Below are 12,887 nucleotides of genomic sequence, written 5' to 3' on the forward strand. Positions count from 1 at the left end.
CTGAATTTCATCAACACATTCATTTGAATGCCAGACTGCGCAATTCTTAGGCTATCGTATCCAAAGTGCATCAGGCAGCCGTCCAATGCATCACTGCGCTTTGTTCTCTCGTCCGCTGTTTCGTGCCAAAGTGCTGTCGGATTCACAGCTATGTGGTCGCGTTGGCGCTCCTTGTCCCTTTCCCACACCTCGCTCTGCATTTGAAGGGATCGCCAAGCCGTAGGAATGTTCCCACATTAATGCGCAGTGCACGTGGTTCTTAACCGCAATATCTAAAACCCGGTATTGAGGAGCGACATTGTGAAAGAAGGAGGGGGAGAAACACAATTTCTGCGTAGATGTGGGAGAAATGCAGCTCGTGAGGGATTTTCTGATTCATGAAGAGCGCGAGACGGACTCGAAATTCCCTCACGTGCGCATCGTGGGAGATAAAGCTGTTCAGGCGCTTCTATTTTTGTCTTGATTTATAACAAAAATGCGACCGAAAAGGACCTAAACAATCACGGTAAATGAGGCAACATGCAAATACGCACCGCCAGTAAGTCATTGTGATGTGTTTAGTGCTGTCTGTTTAACCATTTGCGCTGTAAGTAGTATGGTCACCTTTATTTATTTGAAACTGAAAGGTGTCACTATCGTCATCATCTCTGGTTTGAATTTAGTGACACATGTAGTTTAATGATTGTTAACTATGAGAGAATAGCCTACTGTTAGACTGGTAGTGCTTGTTTTATGTGCAGCAAAGTGTTTCAATTAGTGGAATGGTGGCTTCTCAGTCCTCTGCATTTGCGATTAGGCTAAATGTCAGTAAGAGGTCTACATGCTGATACATTTTATTGTTTGTTTTAGGTGAACGTTTGTCAACAGCTCCCGCAGAAGGTGGTTTGCCACCGACCAACAAATAATATTTCAACCGGAGTGGCACGAGCCAAGAAGAACGGACTCCGTAGTTTTTAGATATTGGGATTATATCTTCTTACTTGGGTGTCCACGATGAAGAGGAGACAGAAGCGAGTGTTGCAAATGGCCTTCGTATTCATGGTGGCTTTGATATTTCTGCCAAACGTCGGACTGTGGTCTTTATACCGGGAGAAACACCTGATGAAGTCGCACGAGGCCGGCGAACAGGTAGGTCTAAGGTCAAGTTACTTTGGCTTTGCCACTTTTTAAGCACCAAATTCGTCGCATTTGAAACTGGTGTAGCCTACAGTAACTAACTGGAGCTACAAAGTTGATAATTTTTAAATTCATGTAAAGTAATTGTGAGTTGGTGGGGAAAGTATTTTGGCAACAACCTGCGTATTCATGGCTTATCAGTTGGGCCCACATATCATGCATCTTTTCATCAACTTTACACTAGGCAAATTTAAATCTGGACCTTGAAGCCCAGTTGCACTGCTGATTTTCATTCTTCCCCTCTGAAGGACTGATTTAGATGGGTGTGGGGCACCAGTTGGGTGCAGCAAATTTGGCCTGTCGGGTAGAACATACAACCATATATAGTATTTGGTTAATATAGCCTGATGGTAGCCTAATTCTAACCATTAAATGCAACAACAAAAAAATATGAATGCTTTTATACATTTCCTTGGGTGAAAGATGTGTATGCATACATTATACTTTAACAGGTGCTGCAGGCAAGCAATCAAGAGTCACCTCTGTGTAAGAGTACATTTAGTTCCTGGTTTAAACTGTACCCAAGTTATTTTGCATCCAGGCCAATGTCCCTCAAACATGATAACATGTCAACTTTTGTTGTGATTGTAGCAGGCCCGGCACCAGGATAAAGTGACTAAGGGGGCAGTTGAAATCGGCGAAGGGGGCACAATTTTGGGGCGTAATTAAATTTGAATGATATTAAATTCTGCTTATATCACGCCATACCACAATAAACATAAAGTTCAAATGCAGAGACTCCATGACCATTGAGTGCTTTTGAAGTGGCAGGTTGGTGTGCACTCTATCGGCACAAAGGACAATGCTCTACACACTAAAGCGATGGCGTTTTGGTAATGAATATAGGCTACAAGATAGATAGGGTAATTCAACTATTAAAAACAGCCTATGTGAATGCAGCTGTACACACAAGCCGTCTTACTAAAAGAATGCAAACTAAATGCTGAAACTAGTAACCTAGTTATTAATGCAGGCAAACAAAAATATTGAATAGTAGTTTGGCTTAGAATACAGACAATGTGAACAAATGAATGTGAACAGAACGAAACAGCGATAACAAGTATGCCTAGTAAACAAAATGTCAAATCAATAAAGGTCATGACAAAATCTATATTTAGGCTAGTTACATTAACAGTAAACAAGCACAGTAAACAAAAAGCAAATAGAAACCAAAAACACAGCCTACAGACTACTTCAGTGAGATGCAGCCATGCACCGCTGTCTTGCCAAACAAACAGGCCTGTAGGCCCGGTTCAAACATGGAAAGTCATGGCGCTCATGAGTTCAGCAACACGTTGTGATATGGTACAATACACTTCTGTGGATCAAATTCGATCCACATAATCGATTAAGCAATGCCAGGCTACCATAAATGCATTTCCAATACGCAGAGTTTACAACCACGAAAACGAATAGGCTACCAAGGAAGCCATAATAGAATGTGTCTATTTCTATGATGAAACATACTGATATGTAGCTATACCCAGGGGTGTCATTTGGGTTCTTGCATTAGAATAATATTGAATTCTGCTTATATCACGCTATACCGCAATAAACATAAAAGTCCAAATGTCGAGAACATTGAGTGCTTTTGACCAAGAAGTGGCAGGTTGGTGCAAAATCTCAGCTGCACTCTATCAGCACCATGGACAGCGCCCTACAAACTTAAAGGCCTATAGTCTGGTTAAGAGTCATTTTGCCATTCCATACCATAGGTTTTTGCTGAAAGTACGCCACTGGCTGTACCACTAAGACTTTGATAAAAATCAACCAGCTAGATTGTTTCTTACCTTTTCAGAAGAGTTGCAGCCTCCTTGATGCTCTGTGGAACTTCCTGATTAATCGATCATTCCACTCTCCCCGAAATATTCTTGTAAGATCCCCAAAAAATGCCAGTTGGATTAGTTGAGTGAACACGTTTGTCAAAGTGGAAAATTAGTTCTCGCCCTGACTGCCCCAAAAGTCAATACGTGTCAGTGCAGTAAGCATGGTCGACATAGCGGAGAGAGGCCCAGAGAATCGTTGCAAGATATCAAGTGTGGCCCATTTGTCATCATTGGAGCCGGAGCGGGCGATTTCAGTCTGCAAAAACTGGCGCGCAACACTAAACTCAGCTTCCACCAAATCTGTTTTGGTTAGATCCAGCAGTGGTTTCACCTTTTTCCCATCTAGAAAGTCATGGCTCTCAAGGGTAAACAGGGTCTCCACCAGTTGGATGTTGCGTTTGCTGAATCGTACTGACATTTCACCGATGACAGCATCCAAGAACAGTCTTTTACACTCAGTCTCTTCTCCTTTGTCCTACTGGCCTACTGTACTGTCTATCACATAATGCGATGAGATTTGTACTTACATAACGTTGTCATAATTGCTTGGAGCTTGTGGTGCGTCAGTGCCACTGGCACTGAACTGTCCAAAAATGGCTTCGAACTCGCTGTCACTGGCACTGAACTGTCCAAAAATGGCTTCGAACTCGCTGCCACTGGCACTGAACTGTCTAAAAATGGTTTCGAACTCTCTATCACTGGCACTGAACTGTCCAAAAATGGCTTCGAACTCGCTTTCACTGGCACTGAACTGTCCAAAAATGGCTTCGAACTCACTGTCACTGGCACTGAACTGTCCAAAAATGGCTTCGAACTCGCTGTCACTGGCACTGAACTGTCCAAAAATGGCTTCGAACTCGCTGCCACTGGCACTGAACTGTCCAAAAATGGCTTCGAACTCGCTGTCACTGGCACTGAACTGTCCAAAAATGGCTTCGAACTCGCTGTCACTGGCACTGAACTGTCCAAAAATGGCTTCGAACTCGCTGTCACACCCCGGCTTGTCACACCTCAGCACTCCAACGCACTGCGGACCACTTTGACTCCAGTGTAAAGATCTGTTGCTTTTGCCTGGATACATTTGTTTGGGGGATGGAGAAGACTGAGGATTCTGTGCACCATGGTGGCTGTAAACTTAAAGCCAGGGTCCAGCATTGCCCTTACTAGACCTGTAGCCTCAAGTCTTACTTCTGTGTTGTACGAACGCATGCATTCGATGTTAGAGAGGAACTTCACGATGCTGTCACAACGTTTAACAGCCACTGACACAGTAGCCAGGTGTCCCCTTCTCCATTGGCTGTGTTTGGATACTTTGACTAAGCCAATTTCTGCTATCCACCGTGGCAGTGGCAGATTAGCTGGTTCCAGCTAGCTAAATAGGCTAATAGGCTACTTACGCTTTTTACAGCTAGCTAAGACGCTAACTAAACTCTGTGGTGGTGGGGTGTGAGGCTGAGTTGAGTGAAGCAGCTTCAACGGTAAACTTGACCCCGCCCTTATAAATCTAAATCAAATGTTACAGGCAGAAGTGTATCACGTTATTCACTTAGCCTACCATAGATGAGAAGTGTTTTTTCCAGCTTTTTATGGAAACCAAAGGAGTCATACCTAACTACTGACACAGCACAGCGGAGATACAAATCTTGCACCAACCTGTCACTCAATAATTGTCACTTTTTTATATAGGGACATAAAACTAAAACTGAGGGGGCTAAGCCCCCTTTTGCCCCCTCGTGGAGCTGAGCTCAGGTTGTGGTGGAAGTCACTGTGCTGTCTCCTAAGTGTGACTTATTATAACAAGGGTAGTTTGGTTCCTGAATGCTGATTGACTGAAACCGCTTTCCAGTAATGTGTACATTCAGAATATTATAGCATGAGGTTGGAGTACCATGGCACGAAATCCTCTTTAGCGTGTGTGGCTTGATGATCTCCTTGAACACCTACATCTCTTTGCCAGCCCTTCATGTTATGTAGCCCTAGCTGCACTCTGTTTAGCCGTGAGGCTTGTTTCAAATATGCCTATCATCTTGTAATCTATTTCTGCTGCTGGGGGGTGCAGTGAAAACTGCCTGAGTCGGTTTATGATTGCATCTCCTCATTGCCTCTTTCTCATTTGCCTGATCGCGATTTGCATTGCCGCATGGCGTAACATTGCCCTTCGGCACTGCATGGCCCCGTCTGTGTGAAGCCTTGTCAGTTCATCACCATTAGGCTAACCCAGCCTGTCGCCCTCTAGCTCCGGCCCGGGTTGACAGGGACAGAAACATCAGGCGGTGGTCATTATGTGGGACGACACCTACCGTCCTCTCCTCTCTCCACTGACCTCTACATGATACAGAGTCACCCTGCTGAGATGGTCAAACATTCCATTTCGAGGTTGTCTGTCTCATAGAAAGAATGAGTAGATTGAACAAAGCCCCTCGGACTAGTGCAACTCGATGACCAATGTTCTCTCTTTTCATTCAATTTTTTTATCCACAGAAAATAGGAGCCTTAGTAGGTATGTGTTGACTTTAGATTAGTCGTGTGTTGCTATTTTTGTCAGCAATTATACTGAACAAGGTGATGTCCTTTGGTTTTCTTGTCTTATTGATTCCTTTTGCTTTAGTTTAATCCATAGTGTCATAGTCTCTAAATTGAGCTCCTATACTACAGGCATTTGATACAAACAAAGCAAATCAAGAAAAGAAGAAGAAGGTCTAGAACCCTTTAGTCGGGATCAGTAGGTCCCAGAGCAGCAACACAGGCGAGCTGATGAGTTCCTTCCTGATTGCGTGATTCAGAGCCACCGAGCAGCCAGCCAATCCTCTGAAAGACGGAAGGGAGCGACAGCATTATAGCCCTGGTCAAAAGTAGTGCACTACATAGGGAATAGGGTGGCATTTGGGAAGCCTCTGACTCAAACTCAAAACAGCTGAGGTTTCACACACACCAGCAAACCATAAAAGGAAAAAGAAGCCTGGGCTTGTATCTGCTTGATTGGGCCATTTTGTCTGCAGTCAGGGTGAGATAATTGACATTGGGGATGGATGTTTCTGTTGGGCCCAATTACCAACGAAACTCACCAGATTGTCATTTTAGTTATTAACCTAGTCACCATGGTGATGTATAGCCTATTATTACTGACATTATGATGTATTTCACACTATAAACACACTGTAGTTTCTTGTATATGGACATCATGATCCATCAGTCTTTTATGTGATGCATCACATCGGACACATTATTGCCCTTGACCAGTTCTGTAACATTGTTCATACATTTCAATATAAGCAACTGCTTTGTGGTAAGGGTCCTGATCTCAGCTCACAGGTACATTTAGTGGCCAACAAACAGCTAGCGTGTACTGATGGTGTGTTTTGTACCCTAGATACCAGGTGCACACACACACACACACACCAGCTGTCACTTGTGATGGGATGTTTACATGGGATGATGAGTATGCTAGATTTGGATATATGATAGCACACTGAGCAGTGACGTGTGATAGACAGGAGTAATGCCGGCTAGGCCTAATAACAATTTGGAAGTGATGGAGGGCAACAGTAGCTGAGATTGTACATTTTACACTGTTAATTTGTAGTAATGGAGCACCGTACATACTGTGCCACGGCTGTTGAAGGAAGTGGACCAAGGTGCAGGGTGGTGAGCGTAAAAAAAAAAATATTATAAAAAATGACGCCAACAAAACAACAAACGAGAAAACAACCGTGAAGCTACAGGCTATGTGCCATAAACAAAAGTCAACTTCCCACAAAGACAGGTGGAAACAAGGGCTATTTAAGTATGGTTCTCAATCAGAGACAACGATAGACAGCTGTCCCTGATTGAGAATCCTACCCGGCCAAAACATAGAAATACAAATAATAGAATATAGAATACCCACCCCAACTCACACCCTGACCAAACAGAAATAGAGACATAAACAGTATCTCTAGGGTCAGGGCGTGACAGTACCCCCTCCCCCCCAAAGGTGCTGACTCCGGCCGCAAAACCTAAACCTATAGGGGAGGGTCTGGGTGGGCATCTATCCGCGGTGGCGGCTCAGGAGCGGCACACAGACCCCGCTCCACCACTGGCTTACCCCACTTTGGTGGCACCTCTGGTGCGGGGACCCTCGTAGCGGTCCCCGGACTGGGCACCCTCGCTGCGGGCCCCGGACTGGAGGCCGTCGCTGGAGACTCCGGACTGGAGGCAGTCGCTGGAGACTCCGGACTGGAGGCCGTCGCTGGATACTCCGGACTGGAGAATGTCGCTGGAGGCTCCAGACTGGAGAACGTCGCTGGAGGCTCCGGACTGGAGACCTTCGTTGGAGGCTTCGTGCCATGACTCCTCACTGGAGGCTGCATGCCATGGATCATCACTGGAGGATTTGTGCCATTGATCATCACTGGAGGCTTCTTGCCAAGGATCATCACTGGAGGGAGAAGATGTATGGGCAGTCTGGTACGTGGAGCTGCCACAGGGCTCACCAGGATAGAGAGACATACAGGAGGCCCTGTCCTTGGCAGAGGCACCGGATACACTGGGCCGTGAAGGCGCACTGGAAGTCTCGAGCTAGGAGCCGGCACAACCCGTCCTGTCTGGATGGTTACTTTGGCCCGGCACATGCGGGGAGCAGGCACAGGACGCACTGGGCTGTGCAGATGCACCAGAGACACAGTGTGCAGGTGCAGGATATCCTGGGCCGTAGAAACATACTGGCAGCCTGATGCGCTGAGCCGGCACCCTCCGACCTGGATGCCCACTCTAGCCCGGCCCATTCGGGGAGCTGGAAGGTAGCGCACTGGGCTGTGCACGTGCTCCACCGCATAACATGGTGCCTGACCAGTACGACGCTTGCCATGGTAAGCACGGGGAGATGGCTCAGGTCTCCAACCTGACTCAGTGTGCCCTTCGTAACACTGCCACTCTGCTTTTGCTGCCTCCAGTTCCTCCCATGGACGGCGATACTCCCCAGCCTGCCTCCAGGGTCCCTTACGCTGCTCCTCCTTACTACGCTGCTTGGTCCGTTGTTGGTGGTGGGAAGTTCTGTCACGGCTGTTGAAGGGAGTGGACCAAGGTGCAGCGTGGTTAGCGTACATTTTCTTTTATGGCGCAGGTCCTAATCCAGGCACTCGTCATCTCCCGTCTGGATTACTGCAACTCGCTGTTGGCTGGGCTCCCTGCCTGTGCCATTAAACCCATACAACTCATCCAGAACGCCGCAGCCCGTCTGGTGTTCAACCTTCCCAAGTTCTCTCACGTCACCCCGCTCCTCCGCTCTCTCCACTGGCTTCCAGTTGAAGCTCGCATCCGCTACAAGACCATGGTGCTTGCCTACGGAGCTGTGAGGGGAACGGCACCTCAGTACCTCCAGGCTCTGATCAGGCCCTACACCCAAACAAGGGCACTGCGTTCATCCACCTCTGGCCTGCTCGCCTCCCTACCACTGAGGAAGTACAGTTCCCGCTCAGCCCAGTCAAAACTGTTCGCTGCTCTGGCCCCCCAATGGTGGAACAAACTCCCTCACGACGCCAGGACAGCGGAGTCAATCACCACCTTCCGGAGACACCTGAAACCCCACCTCTTTAAGGAATACCTAGGATAGGATAAAGTAATCCCTCTCACCCCCCTTAAAAGATTTAGATGCACTACTGTTCCACTGGATGTCATAAGGTGAATGCACCAATTTGTAAGTCGCTCTGGATAAGAGCGTCTGCTAAATGACTTAAATGTAAATGATAAAAAATGGCGCCAACAAAACAACAAATGAGAAAACAACCGTGAAGCTAAAGGCTATGTGCCATAAACAAAAGTCAACTTCCCACAAAGACAGGTGGAAAAAAGGGCTACCTAAGTATGGTTCTCAATCAGAGAACTGGACAGCTGTCCCTGATTGAGAACCACACCCGGCCAAAACATAGAAATACAAATAATAGAATATAGAATACCCACCCCATCTCACACCCTGACCAAACCAAAATAGAGACATAAACAGGATCTCTAAGGACAGGGCGTGACAGTATGTATAATGCACAATGTCTAGTTTGATTTACTGTTTTATTTATGATGTAGCTTTTGTATTGTTTTATTCCTGTTTGGACCCCGGGAAGAATAGTTGCTGCCTTGTCAGCAGCTAATGGGGATTCTAATAAATACTAGATGGAAAAAAATCCATGTCAATGCTATTCAAACGTTTTCACCAGGATTTCTATGGACTTTCTTCTAGGTTAATGGTTCTCAACCTGGGGTACTAGTACCCCTGGAGATACAGTTGAAGTCGGAAGTTTACATACACATTAGCCAAATACATTTAAACTCAGTTTTTCACAATTCCTTGACATTTAATCCAAGTAAAAATTCCCTGTCTTAGGTTAGTTAGGATCACCACTTTATTTTAAGAATGTGAAATGTCAGAAAAATAGTAGAGAGAATGATTTATTTCAGCTTTTATTTCTTTCATCACATTCCCAGTGGGTTAGACATGTACATACACTCAGTTAGTAATTAGTAGCATTGCCTTTAAATTGTTTAACTTAGGTCAAACGTTTTGGGTAGCCTTCCACAAGCTTCCCACAATAAGTTGGGTGAATTTTGGCCCATTCCTCCTGACAGAGCTGGTGTAACTGAGTCAGGTTTGTAGGCCTCCTTGCTCGCACACGCTTTTTCAGTTTTTCCCACAAATTTTCTTTAGGATTGAGGTCAGGGCTTTGTGATGGCCACTCTAATACCTTGACTTTGTTGTCCTTAAGCCATTTTGCCACAACTTTGGAAGTATGCTTTGGGTCATTGTCCATTTGGAAGACCCATTTGCGACCAAGCTTTAACTTCCTGACTGGTGTCTTGAGATGTTGCTTCAATATATCCACATAATTTTCTTTCCTCATGATGCCATCTCTTTTGTGAAGTGCACCAGTCCCTCCTGCAGCAAAGCACCCCCACAACATGATGCTGCCACCCAAGGGCTTCATGGTTGGGATGGTGTTCTTTGGTTTGCAAGCCTCCTTATTTTTCCTCCAAACATAACGATGGTCATTATGACCAAACAGTTCTATTTTTGTTTCACAGACCAGAGGACATTTCTCAAAGAAGTACATCTTTGTCCCCATGTGTAGTTGCTTCGTTGTACTGTGGATATTGATACTTTTGTACCTGTTTCCTCCAGCATCTTCACAAGGTCCTGTGCTGTTGTTCTGGGATTGATTTGCACGTTTTGCAACAAAGTACGTTCATCTCTAGGAGGCAGAACGCGTCTCCTTCCTGAGTGGTATGAAGGCTGCGTGGTCCCAAGGTGTTTATACTTGCATACTATTGTTTGTACAGATGAATGTGGTACCTTCAGGCATTTGGAAAATGCTCCCAAGGATGAACCAGACCTGTGAAGTCTACAATTTCTTTCTGAGGTCTTGGCTGATTTGTTTTGATCATCCCATGATGTCAAGCAAAGAGGCACTGAGTTTGAAGGTAGGCCTTGAAATACATCCAAAAGGTACACCTCCAATTACTCAAATTATGTCAATTAGCCTATCAGAAGCTTCTAAAGCCATGACATCCTTTTCTGGAATTTTCCATGCTGTTTAAAGGCACAGTCAACTTGTGTATGTGAAAGTCTGACCCACTGGAATTGTGATACAGTGAATTATAACTGAAATAATCTGTCTGTAAACAATTGTTGGAAAAATGACTTGTGTCATGCACAAAGTAGATGTCCTAACCGACTTGCCAAAGCTATAGTTTGTTAACCAGAAATTTGTGGAGTGGTTGAAGAACGAGTTTTAATGACTCCAACCTAAGTGTATGTAAACTTCCGACTTCAACTGTACCTGGCCTATCCACAGCCCGTGTACTTGGGAATGGGAAGACTCAAGAGCATAGAGTGGCAAGAAAAAGTATGTTAACCACTTGGAAATACCTGAATTTCTGCATAAATTGGTCATAAAATTTGATCTGATCTTCATCTAGGTCACAATAATTTGACGAACACAATCTGCTTAAACTAATAACACACAAACAATTATACGTTTTCATGTCTTTATTGAACACACATTCATAGTGCAGGGTGGAAAAAAGTATGTGAACCCTTGGATTTAATAACTGGTTGACCCTCCTTTGGCAGCAATAAACCAAATTTTCTGTAGTTGCGGATCAGACCTGCACAAAGGTCAGGAGGAATTTTGGACCATTCCTCTTTACAACACTGTTTCAGTTCAGCTATATTCTTCGGATGTCTGGTGTGAACTACTCTCTAGAGGTCATGCCACAGCATCTCAAATCGGGTTGAGGTCAGGACTCTGACTGGGCCACTCCAGAAGGCGTATTTTCTTCTATTGAAGCCATTCTGTTGATGATTTACTTCTGTGTTTTGGGTCGTTGTCCTGGTGCAACACCCAACTTCGGTTGAGTTTCAATTGGATGACAGCCTGACAGTCTCCTGCAAAATGTCTTGATAAACTTGGGAATTAATTTTCCGTCGATGATAGCAAGCTGTCCAGGCCCTGAGTTAGCAAAGCAGCCCCAAACCATGACGCCCCCTCCACCATACTTTACAGTTGGGAAGAAGGTTTTGATGTTGGTGTGCTGTGACATTTTTTGTCCACACATAGTGTTTTGCGTTCCTTCCAAACAACTCAAATGTAGTTTCATCTGTCCACAGAATATTTTGCCAGTAGCGCTGTGGAACATCCAGGTGCACTTTTGCAAACTTCAGACGTGCAGCAATTTTTTGGGGGACTGCAGTGGCTTGTTCCGTAATGTCCTTCCATGAACTCCATTCTTGTTTAGTGTTTTATGTATCTTAGACTTGTCAACAGAGATGTTAGTATGTTCTAGAGATTTCTGTACGTTTTTAGCCAACACTCTAGGATTCTTCTTAACCTCATTGAGCATTCTGCGCTGTGCACTTGCAGTCATCTTTGCAGGATTGCCACTCCTAGGGAGAGTAGCAACAGTGCTGAACTTTCTCCATTTGTAGACAATTTGTCTTTCCATGGACTGATGAACATCAAGGCTTTTAGAGATACTTTTGTAACCCTTTCCAGCTTTATGCAAGTCAACAATTCTTAATCTTAGGTCTTCTGAGATCTCTTTTGTTCGAGGCATGGTTCACACCAGGCAATGCAGCTTGTGAATAGCAATCTCAAATTTTGTGAGTGTTTTTTTATAGGACAAGGCAGCTCTAACCAACATCTCCAATCTCATCTCATTGATTGGACTCCAGGTTAGCTGACTCCTGTCTCCCAATGAGCTTTTGGAGAAGTCATTAGCCTCGGGGTTCACACACGTTTTCCCACCTACACTGTGAGTGTTTAAATGATGTATTCAATATGGACAATAAAAATACAATCATGTGTGTGTCATTAGTTTTAGCGCACTATGGTCGTCTGTTGTTGTGACTTGGATGAAGATCAGATCAAATTTGATGACCAATTTATGCAGAAATCCAGGTAATTCCAAAGGGTTCACATACATTTTCTTGCCACTGTAGGCCTGATGATCCACTGCAAATGAGGGGGTAGCCTACTTTGGTTGGGGGTGTGATTGGGACTTTAAAATAACCCAAGAATGTTGAGAACCACCTTTAACCTCTGGATCCAACTGAGAGAATGTTGATTTCCTAGTGACTGACTGTTATTGTCAGTATCCATTTCGTGACAAAGTGACAGTTGGAAGAGCAAGGCAGTCATTCTAATTAGGCTACCCACCATGATGTCACCATGACATGCATGACGGTAATGCAGATACAGAGCTGAGTGACAATGTGGCCATGGGTGAATGATCGACCAAATATATTGGAACGGAGATGGGGTTTATATAAAAACAAGAAACGCAAAAAGATTTCACAAATCGTCTGTGGAAACGGAATCTATTTTCAGTGTGAGACGGGACAAACCAGGTTGAAAAGGC

At 44.9% G+C, this 12,887-nt stretch overlaps 1 protein-coding gene across 1 annotated transcript in view; it reads left to right on the top strand.

Moving 5' to 3' along the window:
* Positions 1–855: 855 nt before the first annotated feature.
* Positions 856–12,887, top strand: part of LOC115145615 (polypeptide N-acetylgalactosaminyltransferase-like 6) — a 249,431-nt gene continuing 237,399 nt past the window's right edge. Inside the window, exon 1 of the mRNA XM_065003262.1 lies at positions 856–1,128. Within this exon, the coding sequence (XP_064859334.1) occupies positions 994–1,128 (135 nt within the window). The 5' untranslated portion in view covers positions 856–993. The remainder of the gene's footprint in view (positions 1,129–12,887) is intronic.

Source organism: Oncorhynchus nerka, linkage group LG18 (assembly GCF_034236695.1).
Source record: "Oncorhynchus nerka isolate Pitt River linkage group LG18, Oner_Uvic_2.0, whole genome shotgun sequence".
NCBI classification, from domain to species: Eukaryota; Metazoa; Chordata; class Actinopteri; order Salmoniformes; family Salmonidae; genus Oncorhynchus; species Oncorhynchus nerka.